This window comes from Entelurus aequoreus, linkage group LG09, assembly GCF_033978785.1.
Source record: "Entelurus aequoreus isolate RoL-2023_Sb linkage group LG09, RoL_Eaeq_v1.1, whole genome shotgun sequence".
NCBI lineage: Eukaryota > Metazoa > Chordata > Actinopteri > Syngnathiformes > Syngnathidae > Entelurus > Entelurus aequoreus.
This window is the reverse complement of record NC_084739.1, coordinates 80,700,081-80,722,335: the sequence shown is the minus strand read 5'-3', so window position 1 is coordinate 80,722,335 and position 22,255 is coordinate 80,700,081. Positions and strand designations below refer to the sequence as shown.

The 22,255-nt window shown below is 32.9% G+C and overlaps 1 protein-coding gene across 2 annotated transcripts in view; it reads right to left on the bottom strand.

The window, feature by feature from the left end:
• slc8a1b (solute carrier family 8 member 1b) overlaps window positions 1–22,255 on the bottom strand; it is a 308,631-nt gene that overhangs the window by 47,565 nt on the left and 238,811 nt on the right. The window contains exons 5-6 of one of the 2 annotated variants that reach the window (XM_062059534.1): window positions 18,312–18,430; window positions 7,277–7,437 (exon numbers count right to left, since the gene is read on the bottom strand). In XM_062059534.1, coding sequence (XP_061915518.1) covers window positions 7,277–7,437; window positions 18,312–18,430 — 280 coding nt within the window. Of the gene's footprint in view, window positions 1–7,276; window positions 7,438–17,883; window positions 17,994–18,311; window positions 18,431–22,255 lie in introns of both variants that reach the window. The other variant, XM_062059535.1, reaches the window with a different exon arrangement.

Below are 22,255 nucleotides of genomic sequence, written 5' to 3'. Positions count from 1 at the left end.
CATGCTGGTCAAAGATCCTGTATACAACAGGACGCTAGTGTGCTTTTTATGGAGATACTGCAAAAATGCTAGTCAAAGATCCTTTATACAACAGGACACTAGTGTGCTTTTCAGCAGATACTGCAAAAACACCAGTCAAAGATATTTTAGGGAACAGCACACGAGTGTGTTTTTGAGGAAATACTGCAAACATTCTTTTTAAAGATCCTCTATACAAAAGAACACTATTGTGTTTTTAAGGAGATACTGCAAAAACGTGAGTCAAAGATCATCTGTAGGTTATAGGACACTATAGTGTTTTTAAAAAGATACAGAGCAAAAACGCGAGTCAATGATAATCTATAAACCAGGACACTTAAGTGTTTTTGAAGGAGATGCTGCAAAAATGTGAGTCAAAGATCATCTATAGGACAGGACACTATAGTGTTTTTGAAGGAGATACTGCAAAAACGCAAGTCAAAGATACTTTATGGTGTGTTTTTGAAGAAATAATACAAACATGCTGGTCAAAGATCCTGTATACAACAGGACACTAGTGTGCTTTTTATGGAGATACTGCAAAAACACCAGTCAAAGATATTTTATGGAACAGCACACGAGTGTGTTTTTGAGGAAATACTGCAAACATGCTAGTCAAAGATCCTCTATACCAGTGGTCCCCAACCACCGGGCTGCGGCCTGGTACCGGTCCGTGGACCGATTGGTACCGGGCCGCGGCCACACAAGAAATAAAATAAATAAATAAATAAATAAATAAATAAACAAGTAAATAAATAAATAAATAAATTAATTAATTAGAATCAACATAAAAAACACAATATATACATTATATATCAATATAAATCAATACAGTCTGCAGGGATACAGTCCGTAAGCACACATGATTGTATTTCTTTATGACAAAAAAAATAAATAAATAAAAAAAAAAATTTTTTTTTACTACCCCTCCTCCCCCCCCGGTCCGTGGGACAAATTTTCAAGCATTGACCGGTCCGCAAGTACAAAAAGGTTGGGGACCACTGCTCTATACAACAGGACACTAGTGTGCTTTTTAAGGAGATACTGCAAACTTGTGTGAATTATGCAAAATTATTAAAATTTGGTCCCCATGAACCATATGAACTCTTTTCCCCCAGGGTCTCGAGTAAGAATGATCAGCACATGACTTCATCAATCCAGAGATTTAAAGACGTGTATGAGCTAACTGGCCAGTGGACATTTTACACCATTTTTTTATGCCTCCACAACCTGTAGAAAGGCTGGTCCCCACAAGTGATGATCAAAAACTTGGTCCCCATTCCAAATGATAAACAGTATGTGTGTGTGTGTGTGTGTGTGTATGTGTGTGTGTGTGTGTGTGTGTGTGGAAAGGCTTTTTATCTCCAGCCCTCCCAGATTCATTCAACACAATTAGCATCCTACGTTCCCTCTGAAGTGCGAAGAAAAGGAGGAGAACCTTCCCGCAGCTCGGCTAATTAGTGTAACGAATGTGTGTGTGTGTGTGCACGTGTGAGTGTTATCTCAATCCTCCGTAAATGTTCGCTCTATTTGAAGGAGTCTGAACAGGCAGGAGAGATTAGGAGATGGCGGCACGCATGCAAGGAAGTAACTTCACCAAACATCGATCGACGAAGGTCCCAAATCATAAGAAAACGATTCAATTGTGTGTGCTATCGGAGGGCATGTGGAGCGTGCTTCAGCAATTAAAACGTGCAAAAGTGTTGCAGACTGCCTTATTAAAGTGAGGATTTGGCGCATACTACCAGCTGTCGCCATGGAGATACTCATTCCCTACACACACATTGCATCCAAACTGGGGTGTTTTGTCATGTTGTGGAAAATCCAGCACAAAACTACAATGTGTGCCATCTTTTTTCGGGGGGGCTATATAGAAGCACCATCTAGACCAGGGGTCACCAACCTTTTTGAAAGCAAGAGCTACTTCTTGGGTAGTGATTAATGCGAAGGGCTACCAGTTTGATACACAATTAAATAAATTGCCAGAAATAGCCAATTTGCTCAATTTACCTTTAACTCTATGTTATTATTAATAATTAATGATATTTACACTTAATTGAATGGTTTAAAAGAGGAGAAAACTCGAAAAAAATGACAATAAAATTTTGAAACATAGTTTATCTCCAATTTCGACTCTTTAAAATTCAAAATTCAACCGAAAAAAAGAAGAGAAAAACTAGCTAATTCGAATCTTTTTGAAAAAATAAAAAAAATAATTTATGGAACATCATTACTAAATTTTCCTGATTAAGATTAATTTTAGAATTTTGATGACTAGATTTGCCGGAATAATTTTTTTGAATTTTAATCATAATAAGTTTTAAGAAATATTTCACAAATATTCTTTGTCGAAAAAACAGAAGCTAAAATGAAGAATTCAATTAAAATGTATTTATTATTCTTTACAATAAAAAAAAATAATTTACTTGAACATTGATTTAAATTGTCAGGAATGAAGAGGAAGGAATTTAAAAGGTAAAAAGGTATATGTGTTTAAAAATCCTAAAATCATTTTTAAGGTTGTATTTTTTTTCTCTAAAATTGTCTTTCTGAAAGTTATAAGAAGCAAAGTAAAAAAATTCATGAATTTATTTAAACAAGTGAAGACCAAGTCTTTAACATATTTTCTTGGATTTTCAAATTTTATTTGAGTTTTGTCTTTCTTAGAATTAAAAATGTCGGGCAAAGCGAGACCAGCTTGCTAGTAAATAAATAACATTTAAAAAATAGAGGCAGCTCACTGGTAAGTGCTGCTATTTGAGCTATTTTTAGAACAGGCCAGCGGGCTACTCATCTGGTCCTTACGGGCTACCTGGTGCCCGCGGGCACCACGTTGGTGACCCCAGATCTAGACAACACAACGCTACAGGAGGCGCCGGGTTTTGTGATGAAGAAGATGAATGTTGCAAGAAGTGTTTTCATATACCATGAGAAATACTGTCAGAATAATTGTATCTAAGTCAGGGGTGTCCAAAGTGCGGCCCGGGGGCCATTTGCGGCCCGCAGCTAATTGTTTACCGGCCCGCCACACATTCTGGAAATGCTATTGCAAAAATTAAAAAAACATTCAAAAAAGTGGAATGAGGTGAAATCTAACTAGAAAAAGTTGCAATGTTGACACAAAGCTACCATGCAGGCTTTTTTTTCTTTCTTTTTTCTATCTTTCTTTTTTCTTTTTTTGCCATTGCTCCCCAAAAAAAAAAAAAATCAATGTTATAATGAATTATTGACCTACTCAAGGCTCCAATTATTTCAAATATTTCACTTTAAAATGTTTTATGTGGGAAACATTGCATATATTGTGTGGTTGCCATACAAAAACATCAACATTTTATTTGACAAAAGAGCATAAAGCAAACAAAATAATAGTTCAAACGTAAAAAATCGACAGATATATCTGAAGTTGAGCTCGTAACTTAAGTGTTGAAAGTTAAAAAAAAAAACAAATAAAAATGTATCACTTTCTGAGTGGGGCACCTGTTGTATCCTAAATATTTAATGGGATTTTATTAATCTTTTCACTGTAATTACTCAAAAATAATAATGAATTAAAATCAATGGTGTCCTGCATTATTGATATTTTTAAGGCTCTAATTACTTCACATCAAACATTGCTTTCTGAATGTTTTGGGCAGTGAGGGAAATACTGCATATTTCAGTTTTGTTATAAAAAACTAAGTTGTCTTTGACAGAAAAGGCATAAAACCTTTTTGTTTTTTTAAACTTTGTATCAACCTGAAGTTGATATACTGTACAGATTTACTGTAAGCGTTATACAAATAAAAAAATAATAATTGGACTTGTTTTTAACATTTTAATGACTTAGACCCTTTATGGTCCCCGGGAGCCCTAAAGGTAAAAAACAAACAAAATCCATATATTTTGTTATGGTTTGAAAATTAAAAATATCAAAATGGCCCCCGCATGCTTTAATTTTTCCGTGTGCGGCCCTCAGTGGAAAAAGTTTGGACACCCCTGATCTAAGTTATCACAAAACTTTGTGTTGCCATGAGTTCCCGGCGAGCAGACAAAAGCTGTCTGTGATCCTACCAAGAAGAAAGGCTTGTAAAACTCCACTGTGTAGGATGGGAAGCAACATGAAGGTGTTCTGTTTCTTTGATGTATTGTAATCCACAGAAAGATTTAGTCTTGACCCGAGAACTACGAAGCGGAAAGGAAGCAGGACCAGACTCCCCTCAAGGCGACCTTTTCTTTGAACTGTTTTACGACCTTTTCTTTGAACTGTTTGTAATCAAAGGCGATGGCTGTTTACGACCCCCCTCCCTTAGAAACAGCTGTTGCCATGTAATCAGGGAAAGTCCAAATAAAAGAGGAGGCGTACAATCTTTCGTCAGAGCGTGGTGGTACACTGTCCAAGGGTACAGGTGTACGCGTTTCTCCTCTTTGAGCCAAATTTAATTCTGTCTCTGTTTGATTCCTTGCTTCTTATCTTGTTTAATAGATGTCATCAGTGTTTGAACCTGACAAATACATTATTAATATTGTCTTCTATGAAAAAAAGGAACACAAGTAGCAACAAAACAAATCATTTTAATTCATTTTAATCGTCCCCGTAGGTCGGGGGTTGTGAACCCGCGGCTCTTTAGCGCCGCACTAGTGGTTCCCAGAAGCTTTTTCGAAATGTATGAAAATGGAAAAAGATGGGGGGGGGAGAAATATATATTTTGTTTTAATATGGTTTCCATAGGAGGACAAACATGAAAAAAACCTTCCTAATTGTTAGAAAGCCCACTGTTTAATATGTTTGTGTTTAAGTTCACTGATGCGAGTATTTGGCGAGCGCCGTTTTGTCCTACTAACTTCGGCGGTCCTTGAACTCACCATAGTTGTGTGGACTGTGACGCAACAGTTTGCTTACATGTGCAACTTTCTCCGTAACTGCCACAGAAAGACGTGTTTTATGCCACTTCTTCTTTGTCTCATTTTGTCCACCAAACGTTTTATGCTGTGCGTGAATGCACAAAGGTGAGCTTTGTCGATGTTATTGACTTGTGTGAAGTGCTAATCAGGCATATTTGGCTAATCGATGCTAGCATGCTATTTAGGCTAGCAGTATGTACATATTGCATCATTATGCCTCGTTTGTAGGTATATTTGAGCTCATTTAATTCCTTTTCCTTATGTCCAAAGTGTATTTAATTTATATTTGCATGTCTCATGACACATTATCTGTGTGTAATATTGGCTGCATTTCTCATAGATGTTTGGGTGCCATGTTGTTCCAGACCACAGCAAATGTTGCCCAGCTTGCAAAAGATTGTATTAAATCTAATAAGTAGAAGAACGCCCGCCGTTTCCTTTAACTTGGACACACACATCTATACGTCTCATGTTTTTCAATGTTGTTAAAATGTGTAGAATAAATATTACATTTGTCAACAAAAATGTGTGTCAGCCTGGGACACATAGTCATTTTGATAGTAGGCTAATATAGCTAACAAACACTTACATCATGTGTTGCCTCAATGTAACACTTACAGTATATAAGGCGTTTAATTTTTGCGGCACCAGACAGATTTGTTTTTGTATTTTCGGTCGAATATGCCTCTTTCAACATTTTGGGCTGCCAACCCCTGCCCTAGGTCATCCAAGCAGTTATACAATTATAAAATGGCATTGCTAAATAGACGATATGTCAAGAATTGTTTTCTGACAGTCCAAATGTGTTGGCATGTACACGGACGAATGACTTTCTCTCCATCAGTGCAGTGATGACCTCCTCACTATGAATGTGCTGCAGCGCTTTGTGCTGAACTGTGCCAGTTAGCGGGAACATTCATAATGTGCAAAATATAGATGCAAAACAGCGGCCGCAAAACAGTTTCAGGCTTGATAAATCACATTCCGGGAGCAAAATGATACTTGCGTCTCTTCCTCACAGTATTGTGGGAATTCTGATGACCACTATATATTTGTATAACGCATTTTATTTTGCTTATTTATGAGACGCAATTAAAATTAAAATAAAACATGAAATACATTTGTTTTAAATAATTATTAATATTATTTAACATATAAATAATACAATAATTAGATGGATTTTTATACTAACAATAATAACATTTTGTCACACAGATATGTAAATTCCCTTAGTGAGAATATTTTATTTAAAATTATTACTATTTAAAATATAAATATTAAATTATTAGATGTATTTTCATATTAAGAATAATAAAATTTTGTCACACATATATGTAAATGTTTTAAATCATTATTGATATTATTTAACATATAAATAATACAATAATTAGATGGATTTTTATATTAACAATAATAACATTTTGTCACACAGATTTGTAAATTCCCTTAGTGAGAATATTTTATTTAAAATTATTACTATTTAAAATATAAATATTACATTATTAGATGTATTTTTATATTAAGAATAATAACATTTTGTCACATATATATGTAAATATTTTAAATCATTTTTAATATTATTTAACATATAAATAATACAATAATTAGATGGATTTTTATATTAACAATAATAACATTTTGTCACACAGATATGTAAATTCCCTTAGTGAGAATATTTTATTTAAAATTATTACTATTTAAAATATAAATATTAAATTATTAGATGTATTTTTATATTAAGAATAATAACATTTTGTCACACATATATGTAAATACCCTTAATGCAAATATTTAATTAAAATAATTATTAATGTGGATTAACATATAATGAATATTATAATCATATGTATTTTTCTATTAATAATAATAACATTATGTCATACAGATATGTAAATACACTTAAAATATGTAATTTAAAAATCATAATCATTAAAAATTGATATAAATAATGACATTTTTATTTGCATTTTTTATGATAATAATAATATGTGAAAAATAATTAATGTAAAAACTAATATTTTTTATAATAACAATAATAACAACGCTATGTTAAACAGATGTGTAACCACCCTTAATCAAAACAATTAATTTGAAATAACAATAATAATAACATTATGAATAATACATTTATAAAAAATTATGAGGAGAAACATGTATTTAAATGTGTATATTTTACATGTATATGATCTGTCCTTGTATTTATTTTACTAACTGAAGGATCGCTCTTAAAAAAAAAAAAATAATAATTTGACTGTGACTGGGCTAGTGTAGGGATTATTGTTGGCATGATGTTGACTATGGTAACAAATACGGTAAGAAGTCCAAACTAGTGTTGTAGTTCCTGCCCATCATGAGTCCTAGACGTGGTCGGTCTTACCTTGAACTCATAGGACTCCTCGATGATCACCTCCAGTTTGACGTGGTCTCCCAGCATGGGGCGACCCATCTCAGCGATGCGTCTTTCCTCCTCGTCCTTTCCTGTCAGCGCCTCCTCCTCCTCCTCCTCCTTCTCCACCTCCTCCTGCTTCTGCTTCTCCTCTGCACACACACCAGACACACATATAATTTATGGTTATGAACTGGCATACACGTGTAAAGACAAGTTCCCTGTCATTTATCTTACCTGTACATTACAGTATAAACAGGAACATTTCAGACATAGTTGCATATGGTGATTAATCACTTGTTTTTCTGCAGTGACTAATCTGATTACATGTGCCATTTTTCATAGCCTAAGTCAAAATACATCCATTATATATAAAAAAAAGAGTTTTGGAAATATCCACCTTCAAACAGCCATTATAGCAGTCCTTCTCAAATAGTGGACATGCTTTATCAGTATCATGCTTCAAACCCCGCTTCAAAAAGCTGTGCACTCCAAAATGTGCTCATTGTAGCCATTAATCCTGACTTCCTTATTTTGATAAAAATAAAAATAAATCTGCAAAAAATGTTTTATTCATTTTTGTTTTGTAGGTTTACATGTTTTATAAATTGTGCTCCTGAGTTAATATTGCTGATCAATTTGAATTTGTTAATATTTATTGAATTTATTTAATTGTATTTTTCAGGATCAAATGGTTAAATAATGGTAAATAATTTTTTTCAGGCAAATCGATGCACTTTAATATTTTCTGTTACAGACTAAAAAATTGTGTTAATAAAACATAAAAAAAATCTGCTAAAACTGGTTTATTCATTTTTGTTTTGTAGGTTAACATGTTTTATAAATTGTGCTCCTGAGTTAATATTGCTGATCAATTTGAATTTGTTATAATTTATTGAATTTATTTAATAGTATTTTTCAGGATCAAATGGTTAAATAAGAGTAAATCATTTTTTTCAGGCAAATTAATCCACTTTAAATATTTTCTGTTACAGACTAAAAAATTGTGTTAATAAAAAAATTAAACAAATCTGCAAAAATTAGGGATGTCCAATAATGGCTTTTTGCCGATATCCGATATTCCGATATTGTCCAACTCTTTAATTACCGATACCGATATCAACCGATACCGATATCAACCGATATATGCAGTCGTGGAATTAACACATTATTATGCCTAATTTGGACAACCATGTATGGTGAAGATAAGGTACTTTAAAAAATAAATAAATAAATAAGATAACTAAATTAAAAACATTTTCTTGAATAAAAAATAAAGTTAAACAATATAAAAACAGTTACATAGAAACTAGTAATTAATGAAAATGAGTAAAATTAACTGTTAAAGGTTAGTACTATTAGTGGACCAGCAGCACGCACAATCATGTGTGCTTACGAACTGTATCCCTTGCAGACTGTATTGATATATATTGATATATAATGTAGGAACCAGAATATTGATAACAGAAAGAAATGGAGGGAGGGTTTTTGGGTTGGTGCACTAATTGTAAGTGTATCTTGTGTTTTTTATGTTGATTTAATAAAAAACAACAAAAAAAACAAAACAAAAAAAAAACGATACAGATAATAAAAAACCGATACCGATCATTTCCGATATTACATTTTAACGCATTTATCGACATCCCTAGCAAAAATTGTTTTATTCATTTTCGTTTTGTAGGTTAACATGTTTTATAAATTGTGCTCCTGAGTTAATATTGCTGATCAATTTGAATTTGTTAATATTTATTGAATTTACTTAATTGTATTTTTCAGGATAAAATGGTTAAATAATGGTAAATAATTTTTTTCAGGCAAATCGATGCACTTTAAATACTTTCTGTTACAGACTAAAAAATTGTGTTAATAAAACATAAAAAAAATCTGCTAAAACTGGTTTATTCATTTTTGTTTTGTAGGTTAACATGTTTTATAAATTGTGCTCATGAGTTACTATTGCTGATCAATTTGAATTTTTTTTATTATTTATTGAATTAATTTAATTGTGTTTTTCAGGATCAACTTGTTAAATAAGGGTAAAAAAATGTTTTCATGCAAATCAATGCACTTTAAATATTTTCTGTTACAGACTAAAAAATTGTGTTAATAAAAAAAAAATATATATCTGCTAAAACTGGTGTATTCATTTTTGTTTTGTAGGTTAACATGTTTTATAAATTGTGCTCCTGACTTACTATTACTGCTCAATTTGAATTTGTTATTATTTATTGAATTTATTTAATTGTATTTTTTAGGATCAAATAGTTAAATAAGGGTAAAACATTTTTTTCAGGCAAATCGATGCACTTTAAATATTTTCTGTTACAGTCTAAAAAATTGTGTTAATAAAAAAAAAAATCAAAAAAGTTGTTTTATTCATTTTTGTTTTGTAGTTAAACATGTTTCATAAATTGTGCTCCTGAGTTAATATTGCTGATTAATTTGAATTTTTTATTAGTTATTGAGTTTATTTAATTGTATTTTTCAGGATCAAATGGTTAAACAAGGGTCACATTTTTTTTTCAGGTGAATCGATGGACTTTAAATATTTTCTGTTACAGACTTAAAAATAATGTTAATACAAATTTAAAAAAATCTGCAAAAGTGGTTTTATTAATTTTTGTTTTGTAGGTTAAAATGTTTTATAAATTGTGCTCCCCGAGTTAATATTGCTGATCAATTTGAATTTGTTATAATTTATTGAGTTTATTTAATTGTATTTTTCAGGATCAAATGGTTAAAATAAGGGTCCATTTTTAATTTTATTTCATGCAAATCGATGCACTTTAAATATTTTCTGTTAGACTAAAAACAATGTCAATAAAGTTATTATTGGTTGAAAGTTGATTCATATTTTTTGTTTTGAATTTAATGTTGATAAGGATCAAATGTTATGCAGAGGTGTACTTATAACAATTTTATAGACAAATGATGCTATTTATGCCGATGGAGTGCGCAAAATGTTTTCTTCCTCCTTAATAATTGAGAAGCACTGCTGTATACAAACTATCAAATATTTATTATAACTAATTGTGAGCACATGTGGGTGTTTTTTGTTGGGGTTTTTTCACCCCTCATCTACTCTACTTTATGGAGTGTCGGTGATTTAAAATCACCAATCAACCGACTGCTGGGCTCTCAAAGAGAGGCAGCGATTACATTTTCCACGTGGGAACGGTTAACCACGCTGCTGCTTTTTTATGAGGCGTGCCACAGTGCATTGTGGGTTGTTTGTGGCCTTTCGTTCCCCTCATTCGCTAAGGATGCACCGTGAAGCACGAGTCCAGAAACTGGACAATGGTACGGACACAACAACATGGGCTAGTTACTCTCGATTAAAGGGGGAAGCTACACGGCAAAAGTAGATTGCTAAATCAAAGCTACATTTAACAGCATTTCTATGTATGGGCCCACATGTATAATATCTATGTTAATGTAAAAGGGAGTGTACAAATGGACCCAATAAGGCTCCATTACTATTAAGTATCTGTCATTTAGCTGGGGACACCCTACAACTACCTCTAGGGGTCCCCACATATCACTGCATGTGTTCATTTTAGTTTGCCTTTTCTTTGGCTCACCACTATGTTATTCATTTTCTCTACCTACAGTAAAAAAAAAACATCTATCTATATCTTGACAAAAAAACCCCAAAAAAACCCCAATGACTTGTATGTTTAGAAACAGCTGGTAATGGTTATGTTCAGTAAAAATGTTCATGAAGTCAACTCACCTCAACGTGTGTTCATAAATGTGTGTTTAACGTCTTTTTTAACATAAAATCAACAGAGGTACAGTGTTGCTATGTGCAGTAATTTGATGTAAAAACCACCGTAAATTTGTAAATTTTACTGTAAAATTCGGTTGACTGAGCTGCCAAGTTTTTTTCACTGTAAAATCCATAGATTTTGTTTTTTTAAACAGGTTTGAATATACCGTTAAGTTGTGACTTTTTGACGCTCTATGCAAAAGGATACATTTGGTCGCTATGCTATGTCCAATTCCTGTAATGAAAACCTAAACACTTCGAAATTTAGCATCCTCCATATGTCTAATCTGTCTGGGTAGAGTTTGAAAGAGATCGGATTAAATATTTAGGTTGAACGAGTTACATATTACATTATTCAGTTACATTATTCCGGCTGCAAAGTAATATTTGCATCTCTTCATCACAGTCTTGTGGGAATTCTGATAACCAAAATATATTTGTATAATGCTTTTTATTTTGCTTATTTATGAGACGCAATAAAAATAAAAATAAATATTATTATTAACATTTAAAACATAAATAATAAAATATTTAGATGTACTTTTATATTAACAATACCATTAAATAAAAGACCCTTAATGAAAATATTTAATTTAAAATCATTGTTGATATTCTTTAAAATATAAATAATAATATATTCATATGTATTTTTGTATTAATAATAATAACATTATGTCACACATATATGTAAATACCCTTAATGAAAATATTTAATTTAAAATAATTGTTAATATTCTTTTAAATATAAATAATATATTCATATGCATTTTTATATTAATAATAACAACATTATGTCACACATATATGTAAATACCCTTAGTGAAAATATTTAATTTAAAATAATTGTTCATATTCTTTAAAATATAAATAATAATATATTCATATGTATTTTTGTATTAATAATAATAACATTATGTCACAGAGATATGTAAATACCCTTAATGAAAATATGTAATTGAAAAATAATAACTATTAAAAATATTGATATAAATAATACACTTTTTATTAGTATTTTTTATAATAATAATATGTGAAAAATACTTAATTTAAAAATTATATTTTCTATACTAACAATAATAACAATTTACAAACAAATTAAACAGATGTGTAACCACCCTTAATAATAAAATAATAATAATAATAACAATATGAATAATTAAATAATTTACAAAAAATATGACAACAAACATGTATTGAAATGTGTATATTTTACATTTATATTATCTTAAACACCTGGATATGGCGATAATCTGCAGAAAATGACCTTTTTTGTATGTTATAAATATAAATAATAATATATTCATATGTATTTTTGTATTAATAATAATAACATTATGTCACACAGATATGTAAATACCCTTAATGAAAATATGTAATTTAAAAATAATAACTATTAAAAATATTGATATAAATAATGAACTTTTTATTTGTATTTTTTATAATAATACTATGTGAAAAATACTTAATTTAAAAATTATATTTTTTATACCAACAATAATAACAATTTACAAACAAATTAAACAGATGTGTAACCACCCTTAATAATAAAATAATAATAATAATAACATTATGAATAATTAAATAATTTACCAAAAATATGACAACAAACATGTATTGAAATGTGTATATTTTACATTTACATTATCTTAAACACCTGGATATGGCGATAATCTGCAGAAAATGACCTTTTTTGTATGTTTTGCGGTGACAAGTGTACACAAAAGAAGCAGCGTTGCATGTTAACTGAAGTAGGCACACAACTGTGTGACAACATCCCACATTTCCACTTTGGGCCTTGGAGGCGAAACGTTTGAGTAAAGGCCATTAAAGTGCAAGGTGTGAGCTCTGGTTACCATGGCGACGGTGAGGTGTTGCGCAGTTTAAGCACACATGAGCTAACGATGCTGACTTGACGAGGTGTCCACAGACGCTTATCTGGAGAGGACAAACGACACAAGGCGGCCTCGTTCACACACACACACACACACACACACACACACACACACACACACACACACACACACACACACACACACACACACACACACACACACACACACACACACACACACACACACACACACACACACACAACACCAAACTTCAGGACGCTGACAACTCGCAGGAGGACTCTCATGACCCTCATTAGTGTTGTGTTGTTGTAGCACGTGCGCACTCTTAATTAGTGTTGGCCAGATGATGAGAATATTGTGTTGCCTTACATAACTCGGAGGGCGAGAGGACCTTGCTGTCGGACAAAATCCGTCACGTAAACGTGTGTGTGTGTGTTGGAGTGGACGTTACGTGCAAATATGTGTGAGTGTGTTTTGGGAGAAGGGGTCGTGACCCTTGTGTTTTTCCCCTCTGAGCGCTGTTCCTTCCTCACGCGTCGGAGGTCGTGAACCCGCCTCCTCTCACCTCTGGCCAGCCAATCACATTCACATACAGAAAAACTGCAACATCACCTCTTCTTCTCTCTTTCTGGTAACTTCCAACACAAACTCACCCTGCACACACACACACACACAGACACCCCTGAACGCATGCAAAGCACTGTCGTGTGTGTGCTTTGATGAGTGTACACACGGTTTCATTGCGTTTATTCAAATGTGTGCACCTCGAAATGTAAAAAAGTTACTTTAAAAATAAACAAAACAAAATAGACACCGTAAAATAGAATTAATTAACATAAAATAAATTAATCAACTAAACTAATGAAATAAAACGTTGTGCTATCATTGCTATTAGAATAATAATAAATATTATTCTTAATAATAATAATAATAGTACCACTACTACTGCTAATAATAATAATAACTTTAAAATAAATAATTTAAATATTTCCATAATTTTCTGGGACCATATTTTAGAACTTCCAAGACACATTAAAAGAAAAATTAAAATCTATTACATAAACATCTTATAAATAATTACTGTAAATATGGCAAGTAAACATTTAAATAAATTAATTTTAACCTACTATGCAGCGTCACTATGAGTGTGTGTGTGTGTGTATATATATATATATATATACACACACACACACACTCATAGTGACGCTGCATAGTAGGTTAAAATTAATTTATTTAAATGTTTACTTGCCATATTTACAGTAATTATTTATAAGATGTTTATGTAATAGATTTTAATTTTTCTTTTAATGTGTCTTGGAAGTTCTAAAATATATATGTGTATATATATATATATATATATACACAGTATGTATATATATATATATATATATATATATATATATATACACAGTATGTATATATATATATATATATATATATATATATATATATATATATATATATATATATATATATATATATATATATATATATCTATATATATATATATATATATATATATATATATATATATTAGGGCTGCAACTAACGATTAATTTGATAATCGATTAATCTGTCGGTTATTACTTCGATTAATCAATTAATAATCGGATAAAAGAGACAAACTACATTTCTATCCTTTCCAGTATTTTATTGAAAAAAAACAGCATACTGGCACCATACTTATTTTGATTATTGTTTCTCAGCTGTTTGTAAATGTTGCAGTTTATAAATAAAGGTTTATAAAAAAAAAAGCGCATAGCATAGATCCAACGAATCGATGACTAAATTAATCGCCAACTATTTTTATAATGAATTTTAATCGATTTAATCGAATAGTTGTTGCAGCCCTAATATATATATATATATATATATATATATATATATATATATATATATATATATATATATATATATATATATATATATATATATATATATATATATATATATATATATAGTGTCTGTGTATATCTATGTATATACACATACACACATTATATATATATGTATATATATACACACACACACATACATGTATATATATTAATAGATATATACTGTATATATATATATATATATATATATATATATATATATATATATATATATATATATATATATATATATATATATATATATATATATATATATATATGTATATATATATATATATATATATATATATATATATATATATATATATATATATATATATATATATATATATATATTTGTATAATGTGTGTGTGTACATATGTAATTAATATGATGGATAAATCATTAATATTATTGGATATTAGGTGTATGTGAAATTTTGACTCCTACCTTGTTTACTTCCGTGACGAACTTCTTAAAGTTTTGTAATCAATCCGAAATATCAAGCAGCTAAAATGCGCTAAACATGGATAAGTGTGGAGAGAGTGTTTTACATTTTTCCCATCATGCACTCTCATGGATTTAAATGAGGTGTCATTTTGAAAATTGTTATGGTGTTTGGACGTTTTTCATAATATCCACAATGTTCAGTGAGCAGGTTGTCTTATGTGTGACCATGTGTGTCGACCTTTATGATCGTTGCATTTTTTTGTTTTGCTCCATGACTAGGGAAGGTTGTTTGGATTTTGTCATATAAGTAACTCCTGTGCTATTATTTCAAAGTTCTTTCAAGGGTCATTAATCTGATTAAGTCACATGGTCCACAAGGTGACAGCCAATATGTAATATTCAGAGACCGCCTGTTATTGAAGATTATTTTGAAAGCACTTTGTTGAACTAATGACGTCTTGGTGGATTAACTGACCTAATAGGAAGTGCGTCCCAATACATTTGTGCATATAGTCTAGTAGGAAAGACGAACATAAAGCAAAGAAGAGGAGACCTAATTTTTTCACATCATGACTGGCTGTCGTGTGTCATGTGACTTGTCGTGGGCTGAATGAAGCACCGCCCCCTTTGGGTTTTTCTTCTGTCTATACCAAATGTGCTTCTGTGCCATCACGTCCATTCCCGCTGCAGGTGAACACTTGACAAATGTCACGGGGAGAAGGCGCTGACATTTCCAAGCAGCCCACAGATTGCACAGAAGCACTGAACGCTGCCGGCAGGAAGCCGGGGGAGAGGAAGAAGAGGACAGGTGTGATTCCCGCTCAAGAAAAAAAGCTCTCGAGGGGCACAAAGGAAGAAATGCAGAAAAAAAGAAAGAAGATACAAAAAGAAAAGCAGCAGGAAAACTGCACCAGTTTGAGTTAAAAATACATCACAATTCAACAGGCCTCTTTCTGTATCCGTTTTTCAAAATAAAAGCTGACCACTGTCATGTGATTACGTCTAATGAGTGATATGATTGGCATTTTAATATTACATCAAACCTTTCCTGTGTGAGTCACTTCTCTCTCCTACAAACGCCCCAGAACAAGGAGCCATAGGTGCTTATTTTAATCAAGCATAAAAATGACTTTATGAAAATGAAAAAGTGTTTGTCCAAATAAAGAAAAATGAAAAAATTATATTGATAATAATGAAAAAAATAACATGATTAAAGAAACATTACACTGGCCTTTAGTTATTATCGTTATTATAGATCTGTGGAAAAAATAAAATATAAAATGATTGAATAAATGTTACAGTGGCGTTTAATTAATATTATATATTTGTAGAAAATATATATATATTTTTTTACTTATTACTGGCTGGTAAGTTACTGTTAAGTGTGAAGTACTTACTAATGATTGGTAATTACACCAATTAATAAAGTATTAGTGTACAAATAAGAGGGGTTCAAACCGTACACTTTTCAATTAATTTATTATTATTTTATTATTGTAAGTATTTTTTAGGTAAAATATTATTGTTACAGTAGTAAATAGTGTTTTCTAAATATATATATATATATATATATATATATATATATATATATATATATATATATATATATATATATATATATATATATATATATATATATATATATATATATATATATATATACAATTATTATTTTTTATTTATTTTTTGAAACCACACACAAAGTTTTAACAACATTTTCATGCTACATAATTTACATTATTAGTTTGAGTAGGTATTTTTGGAGTACCATATTAATAGTCGCAGTAGTGAGTTATGTTTTTTTAATAGTGTTTTATTTATTTTTTCAATATATATATATATATAATATATATATATATATATATATTATATACACATAAATACATATATACAAATACACACACACACATAATTAATATGATATAATATAATTTTATATAATATAATATGATATAACATAACAATAATTAATATCATATATATACATTTTTAGGTATTAACATGCTTTTAGAATCATCTGACAAAAACAGTATTTACAATGTATATTTAATGTTGTGTATTTACAAGGTGGCGACATTATCATTAATATTGATTATTGTTTTTTGCATATTCTGCGTATTTCTGACCTAAATTAAGCATTTTAAATCATACAAATAGATAAATAAACTATATTGGTTTCAAATAATGACTATGTGGGTGTTTAGAGTGCCTTCATAGTGTTAAAAACCTGTTTAGAAAGTAAAAAAAATATAGTTATTATTCGATTGATATTTTATTTACTACGGTCAGACCTGGAATCAATTAACTGTGATAAAGTATTGTATGTTTTTATATCATAACAATTTGGGGACGCCTTTTTTACGTTCTCTAAGGAGGCTCTTTCCAATCCTGTTTGCTTATTAACTGGAAAAAGTACAGCAAATAATGACATTTACTGATTTCCACCACAGTTTGTGCAGAAAAACAACACTTTGGTGCAGATCTGGACCCCAGTTGTAGATGTATCCTTCATTTAATGCATGTTTATCTGTCAATATGTGCAATCTGGTTCTGATCCAGATCAGGATGCTAGTGTAAACGGTGAAAGTGGCCTGTTGAGTGAAGAGCTAGTCCAAAAAGTTTGGGGGGTGGGGGGGGGGGGTTCACACCTGTCCGATCTTCCAGGCTGCATCTCCACTGGGGGGCTTGAAGCAGAACGTGGAAGGAGGACTGCTTATTGTACTCCTCGCGGTCTAAGATCCTAAGCGTTATGGACTTCCTGTATGGAACACACACACACACACACACACACACACACACACACACACACACACACACACACACACACACACACACACACACACACACACACACACACACACACACACACACACACACACACACACACACACACACACAGAGAAGGGGATGGTAAATGGCATGCATGGCATACAACATGGCACACAATGAATAACAACACACACACACACACACACACACACACACAGAGGAGGTGGAGATGTGGCGCACACGGCCGCAGCGGCGTGGCTTGAAAGAGGTCAAAGGTCACCCGGCGGCACGGCGAGGCGAGGCTCACCCTCCTCCCGACCTTTGGAGTCGTCGCTCTCCACCAGGCGAGGCTCTCCGATCTCTACGTAGAAGGTTTTGTTCTTCTCGTACTCCTCGTCGTCAATGACCTTCACCTTGATGATTTTACTGAGGAGGAGGAGGAGGAGGAAGAGGAAGAGGAAGAAGAAGAAGAGAGAAAAGTGAGGAAAAGCTGGAAGAGGAAACAGGAAGTCGGAGATCGCCCACATCGTACGTGGCAACATTTTCCAAACCTCTTTCAGGTGTATTACGGTAATTTGAAGCGTTTACTGTGCAGGTTAGAAGATGGTTTGATGTTGCAATGTTTTATTAAATGTTTAACATTTGAATAAAACATTGCCTCTTTGCTTGAGTACATGTGGTAAATCACCACAGTCCACCAACGTTTCAGCCTTTTTAGCATATTTCTCTGAAATAAAGAAGAGGTCTTCAGTGTCTAGCAGGCCTAGGACCCCCAGGGATGATTCACTTACCTATTCTGTATAAAACTGCTTTCCTTTTCAAGAAGTAGTTTTATTTCCGTTGGGATGTTAGACCATCCCGAGATGACGGGAAGACTGTACTAGTCTGGGCTGGTTCTCCTGAAGCTTCAGTAAAACTTGATAATATTCCTATTCTGTCTTGATGGTCCTTCTTACTCAGCATATATGTCATCGAAAGAACTTGGGATAGACCAGTGACTTTCATTCCCTGGGAGGAAAAGCTGGTCAAACGCAACACCACTAATCGCTATCTGGCAACAACCGCACTAATTGCTAGCTAGTAACTAGCGTGTTAATAGCTAGCTTGCAATGAGCGCTCTAATAGCTAGCTGGCAAATAACCTACTAATCACGAGCTGACACTTACAATGGTAATATCTAGCTTTACCATGAATTGATTAACGTGGACCCCGACGTAAACAAGTTGAAAGACTTATTCGGGTGTTACCATTTAGTGGTCAATTGTACGGAATATGTACTGTACTGTGCAATCTACTCATAAAGGTTTCAATCAATCAATCAAAAAGCTCGTAACGAACCCACTAATTGCTAGCTGGCAACAAGCGTGCTAATAGCTAGTTGGCACATACCCTACACGTCGCAAGATGAGAACTAGCGCGCTAATAGCTATCTGGCGAGTAACTCACTAAATGCTAGCTGACACTAAGCATGCTATAAACCTATATGGGAACTAACCCGCTAATCGCTAGCCGGCAATGTGAAAGCGAATAATTACCTGCCAACTAACACGATAATAGCTAGCTGGCAATGAGCGCGCTAGTAGCTAGCTGGCATCTAAACCACTAATCGCTATCTGGCAACAACCGCAATAATTGCTAGCTAGTAATTAGCGTGATAATAGCTAGCTTGCAATGAGCGCTCTAACAGCTAGCTGGCAAATAACCTACTAATCACGAGCTGACACTTACAATGGTAATATTTAGCTTTACCATGAATTGATTAACGTGGACCCCGACTTAAACAAGTTGAAAGACTTATTCGGGTGTTACCATTTAGTGGTCAATTGTACGGAATATGTACTGTACTGTGCAATCTACTCATAAAGGTTTCAATCAATCAATCAAAAAGCTCGTAACGAACCCACTAATTGCTAGCTGGCAACAAGCGTGCTAATAGCTAGTTGGCACATACCCTACACGTCGCAAGATGAGAACTAGCGCGCTAATAGCTATCTGGCGAGTAACTCACTAAATGCTAGCTGACACTAAGCACGCTATAAACCTATATGGGAACTAACCCGCTAATCGCTAGCCGGCAATGTGAAAGCGAATAACTAGCTGCCAACTAACACGATAATAGCTAGCTGGCAATGAGCGCGCTAGTAGCTAGCTGGCATCTAAACCACTAATCGCTATCTGGCAACAACCGCAATAATTGCTAGCTAGTAATTAGCGTGATAATAGCTAGCTTGCAATGAGCGCTCTAACAGCTAGCTGGCAAATAACCTACTAATCGCGAGCTGACACTTACAATGCTAATATCTAGCTCGTAACAAACCCACTAATCGCAAGCTGACAACTAGCGCGTGAATAGCTAGCTGGCAACTAACCCACTAACCGCTAGCTTACAACGAGCACCACGCTAATAGCTAGGTGGCAACAAGCACGCAAACAGCTAGCTAGTGACTAGCCTACTAATAGCTAGCTAATTGCTATCTGGTAACTAGCGTGCTAATGGCTAGCTGGGAACTAACCCACTATATCCATAAACGTGGATGCATATGCAAAAGTGATATATATTTATCTGTACAGTAATCTATTTATTTATATCTGCACCTTATTGTTCTTTTATCCTGCACTACAACGAGCTAATGCAACGCAATTTCGTTCTTATCTGTACTGTAAAGTTCAAATTTGAATGACAATAAAAAGGAAGTCTCTAGACTAAGTCTAAGTCTAATCGTTAGCTGGCAGCTTTTGTCGCTTATCGCAATTTATCTTCAATGCTACCATCAATATATTGATATTATTTATTAATGATTTTATATTATTCTGGCAAGGTGCGGTGAGTAGAGTTGGATTTTTTTTTGTTGAATATTTCAAGACATTTAATCAACCAAGAATTTAAAGTTGCTAGTCTACAAATGGTTGTCTAAAAAAAAATCTATTTTACTAAAGGCTTAGTGGCCACATGCGTGGACAGCAGCTTTTAGCTCTTATTTCCAAAATTGTGTACACTACTGAATTGGGGTCTTATGGCCACTTATGTGGACACTTATACTGCCATCTGGTGGTGTCAGGAGAGTATAACACACAATGGAATTTGGAAAAAAAAAAGTGTAAAAATAAAAATGAGCATGCCACTACACATGAAGTACACGTTTGTGTACTTATGGACAAAGTACATCATATTAAAATATTATTTTTTTAGTTGTTATTCTAATTAGGGCCCAATACGCCCAAATAGTAAAGATGAATAAAAAAAAGCATGTAAACAAACAGCTTGGGCCTTAAGAGGTTAAACTTTTTAGAATTTTAAGAAAAAAAATTACCTAATTTTAATAAAAACAGAGATTCTAGTCACTCCAGACCACCGGGGGGCGCTAATGCTGCCCTCAGACAGTTTACTGTCTTAACTTTGACTGATTTGTTGGGCTTTTGGCTGAATCGCTAGTGGACTGACTAGACAAAAGACTTCAAGATCACAGGAAAAATAGCCAAACAAGAAAAAAAATAGGTAATGTCGAAGAAGAAGAAGAAGAAGAAGAAGAAGAAGAAGAAGAAGAAGAAGAAGAAGAAGAAGAAGCAGCTGCTGCTTACTTATCACTTTCAGCACCGCTAATACTTAATCAACTGCCACAACAACTCAGGGGTGTCCTGTTCCGATCTTGAAACTACATATCGGTCCAATATCGGCAAAGGGCAAGTATCGACTTGCATCTAAAATTGCTCCGATACTAGTAGTCCACTTTACTTGTGGACAAAAATGACCACTCCACTTCAACTACAAGAAAGCATAAGTCCACCCCATTGTATTATCCCTGTTGATATTTTGTCAGATCAATCTTGGTATCGGCCAACACTCAAGGCTTTAACGTCGATATGGTATCGGAGGTAAAGAAGTTGCTGATAACAAAAATCCATCCATTCATTTTATACCGCTTGTCCCTCCAACAAGACTTAATCGGACACTTCTAACCGAACGCTAAACTGACCAGTCCGTGCGTGTGCAAATACGTGCGCGTGCGTGTGTGTCAATACACTCCTGCTCACTTGTCGTGACAATTACCACTCCACTTCATCTGGAAGACAGCTTAAGTCCAATCCAGAAAGTTAATAATTGTTCTCTGTTTGATTTAATTACACTCGACCCGAATCATTTTCTAACATTCCACGGTACAAAATAATATAAGTATGTGTGATTCCTGCTGATATCGTATCGGATCAATCTTGGTATCGGCCAATACTTAAGGCTTTTAACGTCGATATCGT